Source organism: Mobula birostris, chromosome 3, assembly GCF_030028105.1.
Source record: "Mobula birostris isolate sMobBir1 chromosome 3, sMobBir1.hap1, whole genome shotgun sequence".
Lineage (NCBI taxonomy): Eukaryota > Metazoa > Chordata > Chondrichthyes > Myliobatiformes > Myliobatidae > Mobula > Mobula birostris.
Window position 1 is genome coordinate 222,815,725 of NC_092372.1, and position 22,510 is coordinate 222,838,234.

Sequence of the window (22,510 nt, forward strand, 5' to 3'; positions counted from 1 at the left end):
AGATGCCGTGGGAAACCTGTACCATTATGATCCAAATCTGTTACTCGTCATTAAATCCACTCTGGCCCCTATATCATTATGATCCAAATCTGTTACTCGTCATTAAATCCACTCTGGCCTCTTTCTATTTAGAGATACTGTACAGCACAGTAATTGGCCCTTTCAGCCAAGCCAGCCTGCACCTCCCAATTACCAACTAACCTAATAACCCATCTCTGGGAGGAAACTAGAGCATCCAGGAAACCCACTGTGGCCATTGGGAAAAATATGTCTCACCCAACATTAGTAGAAAAAGCCTAGTTGCATTAAGGGTGAAATATTTAAAGGGAACCTGAGGCGGAACTTCTTCACTTAGGGGGTGGTGCGAATGCAGAATGAACTTTCAGTAGATGCGGGTGTGATGAAAGCGAACCCACATCTACCACTTCTGCTAGCAACTCATTCCACACTTTCACCACCAAAATTCCTCATGTTTCCTTAAACATTTTACCTTTCACACTTAACCCATGACCCCAGATGGGTTAAAGGGTTTGTTTCTGTGCTGTAGAGCTCTATGGCCCTAAGACCCAAGGATCAAATCCTACAGTACCCCATACAGCATGGAAGCATCTCATCCATGCCAACTGTATTGCCCAGTCAGCTAGTCCCATCTACCTGTGTAAGTTTGTCACCCTGAGATAATCCATTCATTTCCACTGTCTGATAACCAATTTTCAACCCAGATGTGTGTACTTACACTACAACTCTTCCAGAAGCTTCACTGAGTACTAGAAGAATTTTCTTAAGATATTTCTTAGCAGAATTTGAGCCTGTGTGGTTTAGTTTAATTCTACCAGTGGTTATGTTGATAATTGTGCAACCAAGCAATACTGACCAGGAGCGTTTAAAGTTTGATCCTAAATTAAGTGATTTTCTTTTAAAATTAAAGCTAGAGTAACACATTAATGTGATACAGATTACATTGGTAGGAGCAAATTTCCAGTAAGCATCCCCATTCTTGATCTCTCTCTAGATAATGAGGGGCAAGTTCTTCTTTTAGATACAGAGTGGTGGGTGCCTGGAATGCATTGCCTGGAGTGGTAGTAGAGGCAGAAACACTACAGACTTTTAAGAGACATTTAGATAGGCATATGAATGTGAGGGAGATCCAAGGATACAGGCAATGTGTAGCCAGAAGAAATGACAATACTAATTTAATTGGTTCACACTGACATTGTGGGCCATAAGCCCTACTCCTGTGTTGTCCCGTTCAATTCTATGTTCTGTTTTGTATAAAATACATGTTTGTGGATCTCTGAAGGATCAGCTAGAGCTGAGCTGTCATACCATTTAGAATAGGGGTCACTAACCCATCGATCGTGATCCACCAGTCGATCTTTGAGACTTTCCCAGTAGATCCCGAAAAAATTCAAAAATAAATACACAAATACTGTTGTAACGCGAGCATTATAAAAATAAGTAATACTAATTAGGATGATGGTAATATAGCAATACTTTTGCCACAAAGCTGTTTGTAAAGAGAGATTATTTCCAGGTTGCGGGGTTTTAGTTCTATTCTTTCCGCCCAGTGCGCATGTGTGTAGCACCCCCGCCATGAACTGCGTTTTCAGCATAGCTTGTGCTGCATCAAAGTGACCAATTAAATTAGATACGCAGTGGTCCCCAACCACCGGGCCGCGAAGAATGCAGCAGTACAGCAGTAGTCGGAATGCACCCAGCACATCTTTAAGAAAAAAGCCGAAATAAACAAGCTAATTAATTAGGTGCCACCCGGCATGTAAATGTCGACCCAGATCAGAGGCGATTGCCGAGAAGGTAGATCTTGCCTTTCACTAAGGTCGAGGTAGGGGATCTTGGGCTTAAAAAGATTGGTGACCACTAATTTAGAACAAAATTGCCAGTATTTGCAATTGAGGCTGATGCAAGAGCAAACAAGAAAACCTGCAGATGCTGAAAATCCAAGCAACACACACAAAATGCTGGAGCAACTCAGCAGGCCAGGCAGCGTCAATGGAAAAGAATACTGTACAGTCGATATTTTGGGCCAAGATCCTTCATCAGGACTGGAGAAAAAGACAAGGAATCAGAGTAAGAAGGTGGGGGAGGGGAGGAACAAACACAGGTGATAGGTGAAACCGGGATTGGGGGGGGCGGGGGGGGAGGTGAGAGTAAAGAGATGGGAAGTTGATCAGTGAAAGAGAGACAGAGCTGAAGAGGAAATCTGATAGGAATGGAAAAGCGGTCAAGGAAGAAAGAAAAGGGGGAGCAGCACCAAAGGGAGGTGATGGGCAGGTAAGGAGATAAGGTGAGAGAGGGGAAAGGGAATGTGGAATGGTAAGGGGGGGGCTAATTACTGGAAGTTTAAGAAATCGATGTTCATACCATCAGGTTGGAAGCTACCCAAATGAAATACAAGGTGTTGTTCCTCCAACTGCAACACTGCCCTCGACCGCACCCCATCCTCCCACTAGGGATAGGGTTCCCCAACACCCCACCAGCCTCCACGTCCAGTACATAATTCTCCATAACCTCCGCCATCTACAGCGGGATCCCACCACCAAGCACATTTTTCCCTTCCCCACCCCTCCAACTTCCTGCTTTCTGCAGGGATTATTCCCTACGCGACTCCCTTGAACATTCATCCCTCCCCACTGATCCAGGCACTCCTCCTTGCAAGCGTAACAAGTGCTACACCTGTTTTTGCGCCTCCTCCCTCACCAACATTCAGGGCCCCAAACAGTCCTTCCAGGTGAGGTGACACTTCACCTGACAACAACACACATCAAAGTTGCTGGTGAACGCAGCAGGCCAGGCAGCATCTCTAGGAAGAGGTACAGTCGATGTTTTGGGCCGAGACCCTTCGTCAGGACTAACTGAAGGAAGAACTAGTAAGAGATCTGAAAATGGGAGGGGGAGGGGGAGATCCAAAATGATAGAAGAAGACAGGAGGGGAAGGGATGGAGCCAAGAGCTGGACAGGTGATTGGCAAAAGGGATATGAGAGGATCATGGGACAGGAGGCCCAGGGAGAAGGAAAAGGGGGAGGGGGGGGAAAAACCCACAGGATGGGCAAGGGGTATAGTCAGAGGGACAGAGGGAGAAAAAGGAGAGTGAGAGAAAGAATGTGTGTATATAAATAACTGATGGGGTACGAGGGCAAGGTGGGGCATTAGTGGAAGTTAGACAAGTCAATGTTCATGCCATCAGGTTGGAGGCTACCCAGACGGAATATAAGGTGTTGTTCCTCCAACCTGAGTGTGGCTTCATCTTTACAGTAGAGGAGGCCGTGGATAGACATGTCAGAATGGGAATGTGATGTGGAATTAAAATGTGTGGCCACTCGGAGATCCTGCTTTCTCTGGCGGACAGAGCGTAGGTGTTCAGCAAAGTAGTCTCCCAGACTGCGTCGGGTCTCGCCAATATATAAAAGGCCACATCAGGAGCACCGGACGCAGTATATCACCCCAGCCGACTCATAGGTGAAGTGTCGCCTCACCTGGAAGGACTGTCTGGGGGCCTGAATGGTGGTAAGGGAGGAATTGTAAGGGCATGTGTAGCACTTGTTCCGCTTACAAGGATAAGTGCCAGGAGGGAGATCGGTGTGGAGGGATGGGGGGGACAAATGGACAAGGGAGTTGTGTAGGGAGCGATCCCTGCAGAAAGTGGGGGGGGGGGGGGGGAGCGGGGAGAGGGAAAGATGTGCTTAGGCAAAGATTGCAAGATCCTACATCTGCAGACCCCAGAGCCTGTTGGCCCGGACACTAGCAGGCATGAACTTCAGATTGCAGCCTCTGCCACTGATCTCGGCGGCTCCAACACCTCAGGGCACATTCAAAACCCGGACTTCAGCGACAACCGTGGACACCTTCAAAGCAATTGTGCAACCACCAACGGCGACTCCAGCCTTGAACTCCAGGCCGGGTCTTTATGTGCTGCTATTGTGACTCCGGTCTCCCCTTCCCCCACCAATACTCTGCAATCCCGTCTCCCTCGGATCCCACCATCAGCTCCTGGGCCCTCAGAGGCTCCATCTTCTTCTCACCCCAACCCTCCCCTCTCCACTGACACCCCCAGCCTCCCCCCTCCCCTCTCCCCCCTCTGATCCCAGCTCTCATCCGTGCCGGGTCTTCACCATCCCCTCCAACTTTCAACTGTCTGAGGCAGAACGCTCTGTCCTCAGTAAGAGCCTCACCTTTGTCCCCCTTCGCCCACACCTCAGCGATTTCTCAAACTTCTGGTAATGCCCCAAAGTCACCATTCTGTTTTCCCTTTCTCAGCTCATCTCCCCCTTACCTACCCATCACCTCCCTCTGGTGCCCCTTTTCTTTCTTCTGTGGCCTTTGTTCCTCTCCTATTCAGATTCCCCTTTCTGCAGCCCTGCATCTCCATCACTAATCAACTTCTCAGCTCTTTATTTCAAACCCCCCCCTTCCCGGTTTCCCCTTTCACCTTGCGTTTCTTCCTCCCCACCCTTCCACCCACCTTCTAACTCTCACTCTTCATCTTTTTTCCCTCCAGTCCTGATGAAGGGTCTCAGCCCGAAACATCAACTGTACTCTTTTCCATAGATGCTGCCTGGCCTGCTGAAGTTCCTCCAGCATTTTGTGCCTGATGCAAGAGCAGCCACTTGGAGAGTTGACAGAACTTACTGAACATGCCCCAGGGTAGTGTCATGATTTCAAAAACTGCGAAAGGAAGTTTGGAAGAGGACAAAGAGACTAATGGTTTTTAATTAGCCGGAAAAGAAAACTACCAGGCAGATCAATTTTGTTGACAACTGCTGAACAGTCAAGTCCCTCTAGACATATTCAAAGGCAAATGAACCAGCACACATTGATCAAACTGGGTTGGCAATCTCAGAGTTAGTCAAAAAGGTGTAAAGTGAACAAGACCTAAAAAAATAAACACCAACTGTTAGCAACTAAATGAAAGTCAAGCTATCTTCTCACACTACCAAGCCAATCTCTGCACATGAAGAGTTATGAAACTCCATGCACTGTCCTCCACTGAAACTACAAGGCAGACATTATCAACATAAGTGTATCACCTTGCAAAGCTGTAAAAATTCAGATCAACTCTTTGAAGTGTGAAACCAACTCCAAGCACAAATTTGAAGGAACAATGCACCATTAGACATAGGAGAACAAGGTCATTCAGCCCATCGATCTTACTAACTGCCCATTATGCCACTGGTATTGAGGGCAGCAATGAAGGGTCCATCTCTGTCTTGTCCTTGGCAGACATTCAAGTCCCAAGTGAAGACTCGGGAATACTATCACACACAGATATAGAAGGATTCTTTATTGCCGTTTCTGTAAAAATTTTGTTTGACTGCACCAAAAGCCTAAGTACAAGGCCCTGACTCCAGCCAGCATAGCTCTCCAGATCATAAAGGCACACAAGTCTCTAAATCACAGCACGATAGTGGTCCTCGTGAGGCCATCGATCACAGTTGATTTACTTTCTCTCTCAACCCCATTCGCCTGCCTTCTCGCTGTAACCTTTGACACTCTACTAATCAAGAACCTATCAATTTCTGTTTAAAATATACCCAACGATGGCCTCCACAGCTGTCCATGGCAATGATTTCCACAGATTCACCACCCTCTGGCTAAAGAAATACCTCTTCATCTGTGACAGCTTTGTACTTTGAAGCTGTGCCCTCTGGTCTCTTCCACTATTGGAAACATCCTCTTTGCATCCACTCTATCTAGGCCTTTCAATATTCAATAGATTGCAATTAAATTCCCCCCTCATTCTTCTAAACTCCAACAAGTACAAGCCCAGAGCTATCAAGCACTCATGTTTACTGCTTCACTGACAGATTATACCTTTACATTTCTCACTCTTTTTCACCCTCCTCCTCAATCTCAACATCCAGAGCCTAGACAGAATGATTAACTAGGAGATGCCTTTGAGGTCACAGTTCCATTACATCACGCTGATATTATCCAAGAGCTATCTCTCTCCCTTTCCAGAGCTCTGTGCAAATGGACTTTTAAGATGGGTAGGGTAGGAGTTACCACAGTCAATGCCACAAACTCTCTCTCTTAAATCACTTAAGGCTCCATAATTATAAAGTGCAGGGACGAGTACATCGAAGGGCCGAATGGTCTACTTCTGCACCTATTGTCTAAAAGGTTAATTGTGTTTTATTTCTCTAAAGAGCTTGAAACATGTTCCTAAGAGTTCCCCTCTAAAACTCCTACTCTCTACTGAGTTGGTTTAATCAAGTAATAAAACCATAATACATAGGAGCAGAATTGGGCCATATGACCCATTGAGACTGGTCCGCCATTCCATCATAGCTGATTTATTATCCCTCTAACTGCTATCATAACTTTCTGTACCATATGAGCACCAACACAGAGGCTGTGTACAAGAAGAGCCAGAGTTGCCTCTACTTCCTGAAGAGACTATGGTCCTTTGGATTATACAGGCCTCTCCTTCACATGTCCTACCAGTCTGTTGTCACCAGGACAATCTTCTCTGTGGTGGTATGCTGGGGCAATGGCATCAACACAGGTTCAATAAACTGATTAAAGAGGTGGCTCTGTTATAAGAGTCAAACTGGACACACCGGAGGCTACTGAAAATCCTGGCAATTCTGGACAATGTTACTCATCCTCCGCATGCCACCTTGGCTGAACAGAGAAGCACTTTTAGTAATAGACTAAGACAACAGTGCTACTCCAGAGCTCCATTCTTACTCTCAGCCATTAGGCTTTACAACAACTCAACTTATAGCAGGGTAAGTGATAACCCCCTCTTGATAGACTTTGAGGTAACTTTTAATTCTTTCTACTTCTCTTCTAATATTTATATCTGTGCACATATAATGCTACTGTGACACTGTAATTTCCTCTGGGATCATGAAGTATCTATCTTGTGCTGTGCATGACTGTTAGCACTGTGATTTGTACAATGGCCCCAGAGGAACGCTGCTTGATTTGGCTGTATCCACATATGGTTGAATAAAAATTAAACTAGTACTTACTCATTTCAGTTCAAATTTGGTACATCAATAAACATGGGTAACAACTACAATGACTTTTATGTTTTTAGTTATTTGGAATCTAGATAAAGAATCAGAGTAATACAGCATGGAAACAGGCCCTTCAGCAAAACCAGGGGGCCCACCCAACTAGTCCCAATTTCCACTGCTCAGCCCATATCCCTCTAGATTCCTCCCATCCATGTCCATACCTATCCAAATGCTGCATAAGTGATACCATTGCAACCACTTCCTCCATATACTCACCCTGGGTTTAGCCTCCTCTACCCTGGGGAAAAGACTGTTACCGTACAACTTATACAAGACCCTCAGAATTTTAATCACTTCTATAAGGTTGCTCCTCATTCTCTGTGATTCCAAGGAATAAAGACAGAGTCTAGCTAACCTTTTCACATAACAGAGGTCCCCTCTCGTCCTGGCAACATCCTCGAAAATCCTTCTGCGTTCTTTCCAGTTTAACCACATCCTTCTTCTTACAGAATTGAGTATATCTATAATACATGTGGGGAATGCTAACTGTTCAACACTAACAACATAAATGTGCATAAAATAAAAACATAAAAATATAAATCTGCATAATGTCACTTTTTTCAAGCAATCCCTTCCAAACAAAGTATTCTGAGATCTATTTAAGAATACTGAAGCATAGCCTGGCAAGAGAAATGAGATTCAGTAGCAATTGCAAATACAGAATATAGAGTTCAGCAGAGGAACAGCCCTTCAGCCCAGTATAACAGTGCAGAACACAACGCTAAATTAAACAAAATCCCTCCTGCTACACATGATCCATATCCCTCTATTCTCCACATAGTCTATCTAACGGGCTGTTAAAGACCACCATTTTATCTGCTTTCACTACTACCTCGTTCCAGGTACCCACCAATCTCGGTATAAAAAAGCAACTTAAACGAAGATCACTGAGTGACACCCCTAAACACGTCCAGATAATTTCATCACCTGCCCACATCACCATTCGCTCTGCCGGCTGTTACTCAGCCAATTTTCTTGACAGACTGAAAATTTACCATCAATTCCACGGGCTTCAATCTCTTCAGGAAAAATCCCTTTAACAAAATTCATATCAATAACATCTATGGATCTTCACTTTGCTGACTTCTTCAAAAATTACATTTCAGCTTTGATAATATTGCGCAGAAATGGCTGCCCAGAAATCTTTTTAGTTAAACTAAATTGATTGCAGTGATGAACCATTTTGTGCTTGAAATCAGTTTACTCAATGGGTTACTGATGGAATAACTTGTGATGTTTTAATTCATTTTTCAAGACTATAATCTGCAGTTTTCCCTCATTCTAAATCAATAAACTGAAGCGTTTTTATATGGATTGAGGAGGCAGTTTTCTCCTCTGTAATGACGTCAGTTAACCCATAGATGCCAGTTCAACAGGCATCTTTTATTAAAAGAATGCAAAATCTTTAAAACTAGATTGTTACACCAGTCAAATCCTATACATCCTCCTCCCTGTGCCACACCAGTTATCACCTGTCTATTAGCAGATCCATTACCTAAAGCTCAACGTTGGAAGATAAAAGGATTACTCATTGCCAATTTGATACACAAACGGTGTGTCTATACAACGAGTAATCTGCCCTTTTTCCTAAATCATTGCTGTGGTTACCTCAAACACTTTAACTTGGCCTCCAGTCTTATGAATCAATTGGGAATGCAGCAATTACTACACTTACTCTCCCAAGCAATGCTGACAAGTTCAGTTGTCTAAGTGTTGGTTCCATCAACTAGTAAAACAAATCTTACAATTTCTCACCAGAAGAATGACAGTAGTAATGGACTCATGCCAACCTGTCAATTAGATGGTGATAATACACACAAAACTGCAAACCAGGGTGTGTGTGGTAAGAATGGCGAATGACTACACGCTAAAATACAGTGAATTTCGGTTGATTGGGCCATTGGTTAATCGGGGCAGCCACTTATTTAGGCCAACCCTGAAAGAACGAAAACAAATTGAGAAAATAGCCGGGATTCCCTTCACTTATATGGGAGGCTATACTGCTTGACTGAGGCACAGGACTGTTGCCAACAGTTCTGCGTGGCTGTTGACATTACACCGTGCCTAGAGCGAACAGTTTATAAGATAAGAATCAGTTGTGTGTACCAGTGTTCAAAAAGCAGTGTTTTTTGGTCACCAATAATTAGTAACAAGCGGTATGACAATTCACAATTGTTTTGCTCACTGCAGTTCCAAGCATTGAGGAGTGCAGATGCCAGAAACTGCCAGGAGTGAAAATGAAATGATTTTACTATTTCAAGTTAGGACCTACCTACAAAGAATTTAAAGGCATCAACAATCATCTTGAATGTTATAATGAAAATGAAGATTTGGGGAATGAAAAAGCTGAAAATTGTATGAAGGCCGTCTATTGTCTATACTAGCGGTCCCCAACCACCGGGCCGCAAAGCATGCGCTACCGGGCCGTGAGGAAACAATATGAGTCAGCTGCACCTTTCCTCATTTCCCGCCACGCACTGTTGAACTTGAATATAGGGTTGCCAACTGTTCCATATTAGCCGGGACATCCAGTATATTGGGCTAAATTGGTTTGTCCCATACGGGACAGCCCTTATCCTGTATTTCCCCCACTAAAGTAGAGCATTCCTATGAACCCTTTTGTGCCAAAATGGCGTGAAGCGAAGAAGCAATTACCATTAGTTTACATGGGAAAAATTTTTGAGCGTTCCCAGACCCAAAAAATAACCTAACAAATCATACCAAATAACACATAAAACCAAAAATAAATGACACTAACATATAGTAAAAGCAGGAATGATATGATAAATACACAACCTATATAAAGTAGAAATAATGTATGTATAGTCGGGAAGATAAAGGCAAAACCAATTTGTGGGGAAAAAAAAAATCGACACGCATGCGCACACAGGTGTCCGTGCAAGGCTTCATGGTCATGGTGGTCTTTCCTGAGGTACAGTGTCCTGGGACTTGACTGCTACTTTTGTCCCTTATTTGGGAGTGAGAAAGTTGGCAACCCTAACTGTAAAAGACATGTTGAGGTGAGTTTAACCCTATTTGAACACCTCCCTGCCCCAGTCGGCCAGTCCGCAAGAATATTTTCAATATTAAACCAGTCCACGGTGCAAAAAAGGTTGGGGACCCCTGGTCTATACTAGGTGTCTGTGCGGAAATTTTTCATTTACAATCAAAAGAACATGACAACATACACTGAATGAATTCCTCCATCGATAACTACTAGGAACTAGTACATAATTCTATAGTATTGTAGTAGTATCAATACTGCTCTAATTTATTCCATATTTCAGTTAGATACATAATTTGTGTTGATACTTAATATTTCAGTAATTCTTGATTAATTTTGATTAAGCATTCGTGATTGTTTAAATAACGCATTATGGATTATCTGTAACAGCACGCAAATTGGTTGCATCACGCCAGCACATAATACGTGCTCGCCTCACTAAAATAAAATGAACTAAGACTCACGTTCCGAACTCCCTTGTTCTTCCAATTAATTTATATTAATTAATATTAACAGAGGGTGTTAGAAAACATAACAGTGGTGACATGTTAGTTTTAAGCTACCCCAAGACGACTACCTACCCATTGAAGTGCAGCAAGACCATAAGACATAGGAGCAGAATGAGACCATTCAGCCCATCAAGTCTGCCTCATCATTCCGTCATGGCTGATCCCAGATCCCACTCAACCCCATACATCTGCCTCCTCACCATATCCTTTGATGCCCTGACCGATGAGGAAACAATCAACTTCCACGTTAAGTATACACACGAATTTGGCCTCCACCAGTCTGTTACAAACCATTCTGGCTAAAAAAAAATCCTCCTTACCTCTGTTCTAAAAGGTCACCCTTCAATTTTGAGGCCATGCCCTCTTGTTCTGCATACCACCACCATAGGTAACATCCTCTCCACATCCACCCTATCTAATTCTTTCAACATTCGGTAGGTTTCAATAAGATCCCCACACATTTCTCTAAATTCCAGTGGGTACAGGCACAAAGCTGTCAAACATTCCTCATATGTTAACCCCTTCATTCCAGAATCATCCTCGTGAACCTCCTCTGGACTCTCTCCAATGACAACACACCCTTTCTGAGATATGGGGCCGAAGTCTGTTGAGAATACTCCAAGTGCGCCTGACAAGTGTCTTATAAAGGATCAGCATTATCTCCTTGCATTTATATTCTATTTCCCTTGAAATAAATGCCAACATTGCATTTGCCTCCTTCACCACAGACTCAACCTGTAAATTAACCTTCTGGGAGTCTTGCATGAAAACTCCTAAGTCCCTCTGTACCCCTGATGTTTGAACCTTTTCTCCATTTAGATAATCCTCCGCACTATTGTTCTCTTTACCAAAACACATTATCATACATTTCCCAACACTGTATTCCATCTGCCACTTTTTTGCCCATTCTTCCAGTTTGTCTAAATCCTGCTGCAACTGCATTGCTTTCTCAGCACAACCTACCCCTCCACCTATCTTCGTATCATCTGCAAACTGTCCAAAGCCATCAATTCCATTATCCAAACAACTGACAAACAATGTGAAAAGTAGCCGTCTCAATACTGATCTCTGAGGAACACCACTAGTCACCAGCTGCCAACCAGAAAAGGTCTCTTTTATTCCCATTCACTGCCTCCTGTCTATCAGACATTCTGCTATCCATGCCAGTATCTTTACTGTAATGCCACACGATTTTATCTTGTTAAGTAGCCTTATGTGTGGCACCTTGTCAAACACCTTCTGAAAATCCAAGTAAATGACATCTACTACCTCTCCTTGGTCCACCCTGCTTGTTACTTCCTTGAAGAACTCTTAACAGATTTGTCAGAGAAGATTTCCCTTTACAGAAACCATGCTGACTTCAACTTATTTTATCATTAGTCTCCAAGTACCCCAAAACCTCTTCCTTAATGGGGTACTGTGTTCAGTTCTGGTACATCACTACAGGAAAGATGTGATTACTATGGAGAGAATGCAGAGGAGATTTACAAGGATGTTGCCTGGATTGGGAGCATGCCTTATGAGAATAGGTTGAGTGAACTGTGCCTTTTCTCCTTGGAGCGACAGAGGATGATAGGTGACTAATAGAGGTGTACAAGATGATGAGATGCATTATGTGAATAGCCAGAGGTTTTTCCCCCAGGGCTGAAATGGCTAACACGGCATAGTTTTAAGGTGCTTGAAAGCAGGTTCAGGGGGGATGCCAGAGGTACATTTTTCATACAGTGGCAGGTGTGGAAGGCACTGCCGGTAATGGTGGTGGAGGCAGAGACAACAGAGTCTTTTAAGAGACTCTTAGATACATGGAGGCTTAGAAAAATAGAAGGTTAGGCAGTAGGGTAATACTAAGCAGTATCTGGAGTATGTTGGTTGGCACAACACTGTGGGCCAAAGGGCCTGTAATGTGCTGTAGATTTCTATGTTAATAATAGAATCCAAAACTTTCCCAACCACTGAGATTAGGCTAACTGGCCTACAATTTCCTTTCTTTTGCCGTACTCCCTTCTTAAAGAGTGGAGTGACATTTGCAATCTTCCAGTCCTCCAGTACAATGCCAGAATCAAATGATTCTTGAAAAATCATGACCAATGCATCTGTTTGAGTTTGCCTAGCACTTTTTCCCTTTGTAATAGCAATGGCACTGATTCCTACTCTTTGACACTCACAGACCTCTGGCACACTCCATAGTAAAGACAGATACAAAGTACCCATTAAGTTCACCTGCTATTTCTTTGTCCCCCATTACTACCTCACCAACATCATTTTCCAGTGGTCCAATATCAACTCTCACCCCCCCCCCTTTTACTCTTTATGTAGAAGTGAAAATACTTTTGGTATTCTGTGTTATATTATTGGCTAGTCTGCCCTCATATTTCATCTTTTTCCTTCTTATAGCTTATTTAGTTACCTTTTATTGGATTTTAGAAGTTTCCCAGTCATCCAACTTCCCACTCACTTTTGGCCTTTCCTTGGCTGTTATGCAGTCCTCAACTTTCCTTTGTCAGCCAGGATTGCCTACCCCTGCCATTTGAGAACTAAGTCGTCTGTGGAACATATCTATCCTGCACCTTGTGAACCATTCCCAGAAAGTTCAGCCACTTCTGCTCTGCCAGCATCCCCGCCAGTATCCTCCTCCAATCCACCTGGGCAAGCTCCTTTTTCATGTCCTGTAATTCCCTTTATTCCATTGTGATACTAATACATGTGACTTATCCTTCTCCCTCTCATATTACAGTATGAATTCAATCATATTGTGATCACTGCCTCCTGAGATTTCCATTATGTTAAGCTCCCTGATAAAATCTGCGTTATTACACAACACTCAGTCTAAGAATGCCGTTCCCCAAGTACGCTCAAGCACAAGCTGCTCTAAGAAGCCATCTCATAGGCATTCAACAAATTCCCTCTCTTGTGATCTGACACCAACCTGAGTTTCCTAATCCCCTTGCATATTGAAATCCCCCATTACAATTGCATCATTACCCTTAATACAGGTCTTTTCCAGCTCCCTTTGCAATCTCAACCCCACATCTTGGGTACTATTTGGAGGTCTACATATGACTCCCATGTTATTTTTACACTTGCAGTTTCTGAACTCCACTCACAAAGATTCGAAATTCTCTGACCTTATGACACCTCGTTCTAAAGATGTAATTCCATCTTTTACCAACAGAGCCACACCACCACCTATGCCTTACTGCCTGTCCTTTTGATACAAGGTATATTTTGTATGATGTTGAGCCCCCAACTACGTCCTTTGTTCAGCCACGACTCAATGATGCCCACGTCATATCGACCAATCCCTAATTAGGCCACAAGTTCGTCCACCTTATTCCAAATACTACGCATATTTAAACATAGCACTTTCAGTCCTGCGTTCTTCGCCCGTTTGAATTTTTTCCTCTGTGGACATTTGAGCAGAAAATAGAAGAATTCGCAGGCTCATAAGGAGTGAGTACTGGGTGATGATAAAAAATAAATAAAAAGCAGAAATGGCTGGCTACATGGAAGAGATAGACATGTTTCATTGCACAATGGATAACTGGGTCATATACTGAGTGAATTAAGCAGTATTTGAAATAGCCAATGAAAAGTGGATGCCAATTTTGCTAAGTGCATTGGACAGTTTGCTTGGATATTACACTGCTCCAACCAAACCAGCCAAAATGAGCTTTGCTGATGTTGTGAATGTAACACAGGAACATTTAGAACCAAAACCATTGTTGATTGCAGAACACTTAAGGTTTCATAAGCAGAATCAGAAAGGAGTCCATTTCGGCATACATAGCTGAATTGAAGAAATTGCCTGAGCATATAAATTCAGTGATGGGCTCAATGATGCACTGACAAATCATTTACTTTTTAGAATCTAACAACATAGCATTCAAAAACAACTCCTAACTGAGGCACAACTTACATTTAAAAAGATAGTTGAAGTAATTGCATCAATGGAAACAGCAGACAGAGGCACAATTGAGTTACAGTCAGGAATGAAAGTAAGCGTGAACAAAATTGCACTGTCTAAACAGAAACCTGCTTGGCTGAACAAATTGTATTACTGTTGTGGCTCACAACAATGCAGGTTTAAAGGCAAACCTTGCAGATAATGCAACAAAGTAGGACATATACAAAGAGCAATCCGGGCAGATAAAAATGAATAGACTGCACATGGAAGAGAAAAAGATCATAAAGTCAAAATACAGTTTCAAAAACAGCACTATTCTGTAAGCTGATGAAAAATCTGAAGAGAGCGACACAAGACTGAGTAACCTTGAGATTTAAAATGTGAAAACCAACAATAGACAAGCAATATGGTTTACACCAGAAGTGAATCGCAAATTAATTAAAATGAAATTAAACACTGGATTTGCTGTTTCAGTCATTCCACAAAATGAGTGAATGGCATTTCAAAAGTACTGAACTGATACCTGCAAATATCCAACTAAGAACTTATACTGAAGAAAAGATAACGCCTGTGGGAATGGCATTCATAACAGTGAAATGCAACAAGCAATAAGCCACATCGGGCTTGTATGTGGTAAAAAAAAAGAGGGCTGGCACTATGGGGTCGTAACTGGTCAAGACAACTACAACTTGATTGGAGATCCATCCACTATTTGCATATCACATTCACTGTAATAAAGAAAACTGAAAGCAAATTAAGAAAGATACCAGATAATGCCACTGCAGTGGTCAAGGATGGCATTGGAAAATAGTGCTACATGAAAATGCCAAATCCAAGGTTTACAAAGCCCATCCGGTTCCTTACACCATCCATGATTAAGCAGCCACTGAGCTAGATTGCACTGAGACTGAAGGACTTCTTTCCAAGGTCGAGTGGAGCCCTTGGGCAATGTCAGTGGTCCCAATAGCCAAGAAGAATGGGACCTGTGGAAATTTTAATGTCACCATCAACCCAATACCGCAAGTACATCAATACCCTCTGCTCAGGATAGAGGATATCTTCACAAACCTTTCTGGAGAAAAACCATTCAGCAAAGAAGACTTCACTGATGCCTATCCTCAGACAGAGATCGAAGAAGAGTCCAAAGTGTCTCTCACCACAAACACTCACAAAGGACTTTATCACTATAATAGGCTTCTTTTTGGAGTAGCATCTGCACTCTGGCAGAGAGCTATGGACAAGGTGCTACAAGGGTGTCCAGGCGCTCAGTGTTACCTGGATGACATTATTGTTACCGGTAAAGATGACACAGAACAGTTCCAAAATCTCAAGACAGTACTAAAAAGATCAGAAGATTATGGGCTCAGAGTATGATGCGTTAAATGTGAATCCTTTAAACTAAGCTTCACTTACAATGGTCACAAGATGCACAAGAATTACACAAGTGTACTGAAGAAATTCAAGCAGTAGTGGATGACCCAATGCCAAAGGACTCATCACAGCTGTGGTCCTTTTTAGATTTGTCAATTACTCTAACAGGTTCCAGTTAAATCTGTCTACTGTGCTTCACCCCTTGAATTCATTACTACAGATCAGAGAGAAATGGCAACAGACAACAGTGTGAGCTGGCTCTCCAATATGCAAAGGAAATGGTGACATCACTGTACTCATACATTATACTTTGTTCAGTGAAGCTTGTCATATACTGTTCAGGATGCCAACACTTCCAGAAGAAAGGTTTGCCCAGAGTCTAAAGAACGTACTGCAAGCAATGTCAGCAGAACACACTACACAGACACTGATTCAGAAGTTTACCAAGTTCCTCCTTGCATATTGCAATGCAACACACACTACAACAACAACTCACCAGCAATGCTGTTCCTGGGTCATCCCTTGCATTCAAATTTGGATCTCCTCAAACACAATCTCAGAAGGAATATAAGACAATAGACTATATGGTCTGCAGGACAAACAGCTGAGACAAATTGAAGGTTTCTCAAACAAGGAGGTTCAAGTTTCACTCCTGGACAAACAGTCTTGGCAAGGGACTACAGAGGAGATCAAAAGTGGGTACTTGGAAAGATTAAAGACAGAACTACTAATCTACACAGTGAATGGTCCCAATATATTGATGTAGTTATAAAGAAGGCAAGATAGGGGCTATGCTTTATTAGGAGTTTGAAAAGATTTGGCATGTCAACAAATACACTCGAAAACTTCTATAGTTATATCGTGGAGAGCATTCTGACAGGCTGCATCACTGTCTGGTATGGAGAGGCTACCGCACAGGACCGAAAGAAGCTGCAGAAGGTTGTAAATTTAGTCAGCTCCATCTTGGGTACTAGACTACAAAGTACCCAGGACATCTTCAGGGAGCGGTGTCTCAGAAAGGCAGCATCCATTATTAAAGACCTCCAGCACCCAGGGCATGCCCTTTTCTCACTGTTACTGTCAGGTAGGAGATACAGAAGCCTGAAGGCACACACTCAGAGATTCAGGAACAGCTTCTCCCCCTCTGCCATCCGATTCCTAAATGGACGTTGAAGCTTTGGACACTACCTCATTTTTTTAAAAAAATCTAATATTCTTGTTTTTGCATGTTTTTTAATCTATTCAATATACGTAATATATATGTATATTGATTTACCTGTTCATTTATAGTTATTGTTTTTATTATTTTCTTTTTTCTCTCTGCTAGATTATGTCTTGCATTGAACTGCTGCTGCTAAATTTCACGTCACATGCTGGTGATAATAAACCCAATTCTGATTCTGAAGCTCACATCTATTATCACCTGGAGACGACACATCGATCAGTTGTGGAAAGCAGTCAACTGTTAGAGAAGAAAGATGGCGAGACCTGTCACCACCACTTTCTGCAGTCCTAGAGTCAACTCCTATAACCACCACGGAGGAACCCCAGAGACCGAGATTGTTCCACAGCCACAACTCTCACCTGCCGAGAAGAGTGATTCCCTTTGTCAAGAAAGACATTATCCCACAAGATTAAGAAAGCCTCCACTGTGATTAAGTCTTTAAGGCTGAATGGGTCAATTTAAAATTTATTATGCTGTTGTTGCCCTTCCTTTTCACGCCTTATGATATAGCAAGTGGCATTTTTGCCTCTTCCATAGCATTTTGACTTATTTTTTTGGCTGAGTTGCCAGCCCAACACTTAACCCAGCACGGATCGAAAGGATGCAAGCAGCCAGACGGATTTGAACTCAGGACCATTTGTCTCGAAGTCCAGTGCTGATACCACTACACCACTGGTCAACTCACTATGCTGTGGATGTCTGTATATAATAGTTGAATTTGTCGTCGTCGTGGCTATCCCTCGAGGTTGAGGATGATGGTCTTCGTTCTGTTGATCTACTTATGGGCTCTCAGGTGGCTTACGAGTCCAATCTTGGCTTTGAAAATTCTTCCGCATTCAAGACAGGTAGTTCCAGATGGCAGATCGGACTTTGGTTGTTGCTGCCTCTCTTTCCATTTCCTTCTCTTTGCTTCTAATTCTGCACACCTGTTGGCTTCGAAAGTTGCTGTTCCTTCTCGGGTGATGGCTTGCCAGAGTTTCCTGTCCTTGGCATTGGTTTCCCAATTGTTGATGTCGATGTTACATTTCTTCATGTTGGCTTTTAAGCCATCTTTCAATCTCTTCTGTTGTCCGCCTCTTTTACGTTTGCCTTCTTTAAGCTGGGCAGATGTTCGTCTTTCATCTGAACAACACAATCTTAGTTGGTTCTTGATGACGTAGGCGTCAATGCTTGTTGTTTTTGCTTCATTTAGCATACTGACGTTGGTTCTTCTATCTTCCCAGCTGATATTTAAGATGTTTCTAACACAGCGTTGATGGAACTTTTCAAGTGCCTTCAGACGTCGTCGGTAATAGTTGAATTAATAGTATACTGTATATCTAAGTTGAGATGCATTCTCCATTGAGTTGAAGTTTATACCCAAGAAGGGAGGAGTTTTGTGTATTTAATATTTCAGTAATATTCTAAATATATTGTTTGATTAAATATTGCATTGCCGGTTCTGTAGAAGTATGTAAATGGAAAACATTATTATGCCATCATGTGATACGTACGCGCCTTGCTTAAAGTAAAAACAGATAATGTTTCATCTTTCCGCTCTCTTGTTTTCCTTTTGGTTAGTTTTATGTTTTGGTGTACTCAGTTAAACAGTAGTTTGTCTTTTTTTATACCTTAATTATTTCCATGAAACTTTAGCTAATTGGTGCAGCTGCCTAATTGGACCAAACTGTACTGGTCCTGACGTGTCTGAATTAACTGGAATCCACTGTACTTTACTCTCTAGGCCCTACACTAGTGGGGCTTAATTTGTTCCTTTCCTGGTGCACTGTTTAGTAACTGATGAAGATCGATGCTGACAGATGATGTGCCAGCATATATAATAAGAAATCTAGAGACATGAATCTCAAAGAAAATTACTACAAATTCTGGAAATAAGTTAAAAATAATGGAAATACTCTGGAGGTCAAGCAATATCTATAGAGAAACTTAACTTTTCTGATTAGCTCTTGGACTGTCCCACTCCCATCAAGGAGGAAGCTACACAGCATCCACATCAGGACCACCAAACTCTAATACATTGAGTTCCTCTAAGCAGTAAGGCTAATCAACACCTCCACCACTAACTCACCCCTCCACATGCCCAACCACTACATTTCCTGTATGTCTTCTGTGTCTAGCGTCACTTTATGCTGCTGACGAGGGCTGCAATAAGAGTCTTCTTTCAATAAATTTAAGACAAAATGTTGTATTAAGTAAAAAAAAAAGTTAAATAGAGAGAGAAAGAATGGGAGTAATTGTAGTGTGACTTAAATCTTTGATTTGGTTTATGATTATATTCCAGTTCAGGCAATCCGGGAGCAGTACAGCTCCGCCATGGACAGTCCCAAGCCCAGCTGTGTGGGGGTGGGGGGGGGTGAGCATGGGGCTAACAACCCCATCCCATGAAAACCCAGAGCTACAGAAACACCAGTAGAAGCCCCAAAGACCTCATCCCTGGGAGAGGAAGGATCTTCGCCCAGGACAAAGGACTCTGGCAAATTGCTATCGGCGGCCTGATCCCAGTAGAGGTGATGGGCTTAAAAAGAACACAGGATCGGTATCCATGCCACATTTTTCAATGTGTTTTGCAGAAGAACTAACACAGTAACAAGGATGGATTTCTGATGGTCTACCTCAGAGGTCAGTGCTGGTACATCTTTTTTTACTGAGCACATGAAAGACAATCTTAAAATATTGCAATGGCACAAAAAAGGTGGGGGGGGGGGCAGTGGCTGGCAAGCAGTGGGAATACTACGAAAGACAACAGGCAGAAGTGCAGAGAACTCCAGAGAAAGATGAAGCAACACAGCAGCTTGAACAGGGGGAACAAATCAAAGGGAACTGGATGCCCTCAATTGATCCTGATGGATGTAGATGAATAGAAATCTAAACATCTAAGCATTCGAAATACAACACTCCATGTAAGTAGAAAATTACATCGATAAAATTATATACAAAATTAAGACCCTACCTCTCCACTTCTGCCCCCTCACCAACTATGAACAAGTTTTAATAAAGTCGTAAGTACTGCTTTTAGACTTTGACCCTTGATTATATTTTTTAAAAAAATACTATGGCCTGTAAAGTATACAGTGCAGATTAATTAGTGGCGTGCCTAAACTTAGAAACTATAGTTCAGAAGAGACTTGCGGTGTAGAAACAACTTACACAAGGAATTACACGGGGTTTTCTATCACCGGTAAGGCTATCTAACCAAGGAGTTTTGCTGGTACAATCACAATGGGAGAAACGGCATCCAGCGGATCTGAAAAGCTCCTACGCTTACTCAGTCTGTACTTGAACTGATAAATTACTTCTGATAACAGTCATTGGGGTTATGCAGGTGACCGAAGCAGCTTAGCTACAGACAGCCAAGCTTCCAAGGTCTGTTAATGGCCTGCTTTTGCGATGTTGGCTAAATGATATACATTAATATGATTTGCAACTTTTAGCTCACATGTTCCAGAGGACGTTGGAGAATTATAAAGCATGTAGCTGGTAATGCTTGGCTAAGAGGAACTTTGCTAACACTCACTTCCTCTTCAGTTTTTTTATGCTGCATTTCTGATCTGAAATCATTTTGGCCTACAAATGATTTCCCTGTCAGAAGATTAAAATCCTGCTTTCACTTAGAAGCAAAAGAATGAATAAACTATTAATTAAGATTTACATGAGAGATTCCAGCAGAACATAATTTTTTCTTCATAACGTTAACAGAGCAGTACGTACCTTAGCAATCGACCCATTCTCCTCCACTGCCGGGGACTGGACATTGCTGCTGCTGTTGCTATTTGACTCCACATTGTAGTCACGAAAGCAACAGAAGAACGAGCTGAAAAAGCTACGACTCCTCTGCTTTTTCAAGCTGAGGCCACTCTGAGAAACTGAAAGCAAAATGGAGAAAACAAAATTCAGCTGAAGGAAAATAATGGTATTGTATTTAGTACAGAATTCTGCAACTTATCCTTAGTTTCATTACCCGATTAAATATAACTCCTTCCTTTGCTTTACAGTTCAGTGAGTAATTTAAAAATCCAGAAGGGAGGCAAAGTATTTGTCTTCCTGTTTGCAAAGCTATCAAAGCTTGTCACTTAGTTAAAACTGCTCAGACCTGTGGCAAAAGGCTAAGGATGAATAGGATGGTTATAGTTCTTTCCCCGGAGAAGAGAAGTTTAAAACTATTGGGCGAAGATGAGAGAGGAACATTTAAAGGGGAACCTACGGCACAGGATTTTACAAAGAGGGTGGTGGGTACATGGATCTACCAGGGAAATTGGCAGAGATAGGTATAATTACATTTTAAGGACATTTGGACTGATGCATGAATATCAAAGAGATTTTTTTCCTCAGGGCAGAAATAGCTAATGCCAGGGGGCATAGGTTTAAGGTGATTGGAGAAAATATAGGGAGAACGTTAGAGAGTTTTTTTTAAACTGTAGTGAATGCATAGAATGTGAGGCCAGGGGTAGTTAGAGTCAGATACCATCAAACCTGCACACATGGGGCAAGGCAGAGTCATCTGCGTGCCCACTGTGCTCCAAGTGAGGAACCCTGGAGCACATCCTCAGCGGCTGCAGAAGGGCACTTGGTGAGGGACGGTACAGGTGGAGGCATGATCAGGTCCTGAAGACCATCAGCGCAGGAGGTGAGTGGGCAAAGCGGTCTCGACCCTCCAAGCAGACCATTGCCTTTGTCAGAGCTGGGGAGCAGCCAATACCTGCCAAAAGAACATCTGCAGGCATCCTGACCTCTGCAAGGGACTGGCAGCTGTTGGTGGACCCCGAATGGCAGCTGAAGTTCCCCAACCATTATTGCAGCCACCACCCAGCAACCAAACATTGTCCTTGTGTCTGAGTCTACTAAGCAAGTGGTGCTGCTGGAGCTGACAGTCCCATGGGAAGATAGCTTGGAAGAGGTCTTTGAAAGGAAGCTCTCCAAGTATGCAGGACTGGTCAGCAACTGTCAGCAGGCTGGATGGAGAGCGAGGTGTCTCCCAGTGGAGGTAGATTGTAGGGGATTCACAGCCCATTCCTTAGCTAGAGCCTTCAGCAATTTGAGGAGAGAGGAAGAGGGGAGCCATCTGCTGTACCACCGATGCGGCAGAGAGGGCCTCAAGATGGCTGTGGCTCAAAAGAGGGTAACCGTGGAGTCATAAGTAGCTAGCCATCTGGACGCAAGCTGGGGTCTGATCAGCCCCGGCTGGGTCACCTGGAGGAGGTTGTATGATGTTGAAAGACCCGAAACACCCGATAATTCCAGGAACATCACTGAAGATGCGTCCAGAGGCATTTGTAGATGTATGTACACAGGAGCGTCATAGGCAGATAATGGTAGAAAAATGGAAGGCCATATGGGAGGAATGGGTTAGATAGATCTTAGAATAGGTTAAAGTGATAGCACAACATTGTGAGCCCAAGGGCCTATACTGTGCTGTAATGTTCTATGTTTAGAGTGGTAAGGGCCAAAAGCAGCCA

At 42.8% G+C, this 22,510-nt stretch overlaps 1 protein-coding gene across 4 annotated transcripts in view; it reads right to left on the minus strand.

Moving 5' to 3' along the window:
• Positions 1 to 22,510, minus strand: part of ctdspla (CTD (carboxy-terminal domain, RNA polymerase II, polypeptide A) small phosphatase-like a) — a 277,323-nt gene that overhangs the window by 84,093 nt on the left and 170,720 nt on the right. For all 4 annotated transcript variants that reach the window (XM_072254209.1, XM_072254206.1, XM_072254207.1 and 1 more), the window contains exon 2: positions 20,766 to 20,920. In XM_072254209.1, coding sequence (XP_072110310.1) covers positions 20,766 to 20,920 — 155 coding nt within the window. The remainder of the gene's footprint in view (positions 1 to 20,765; positions 20,921 to 22,510) is intronic.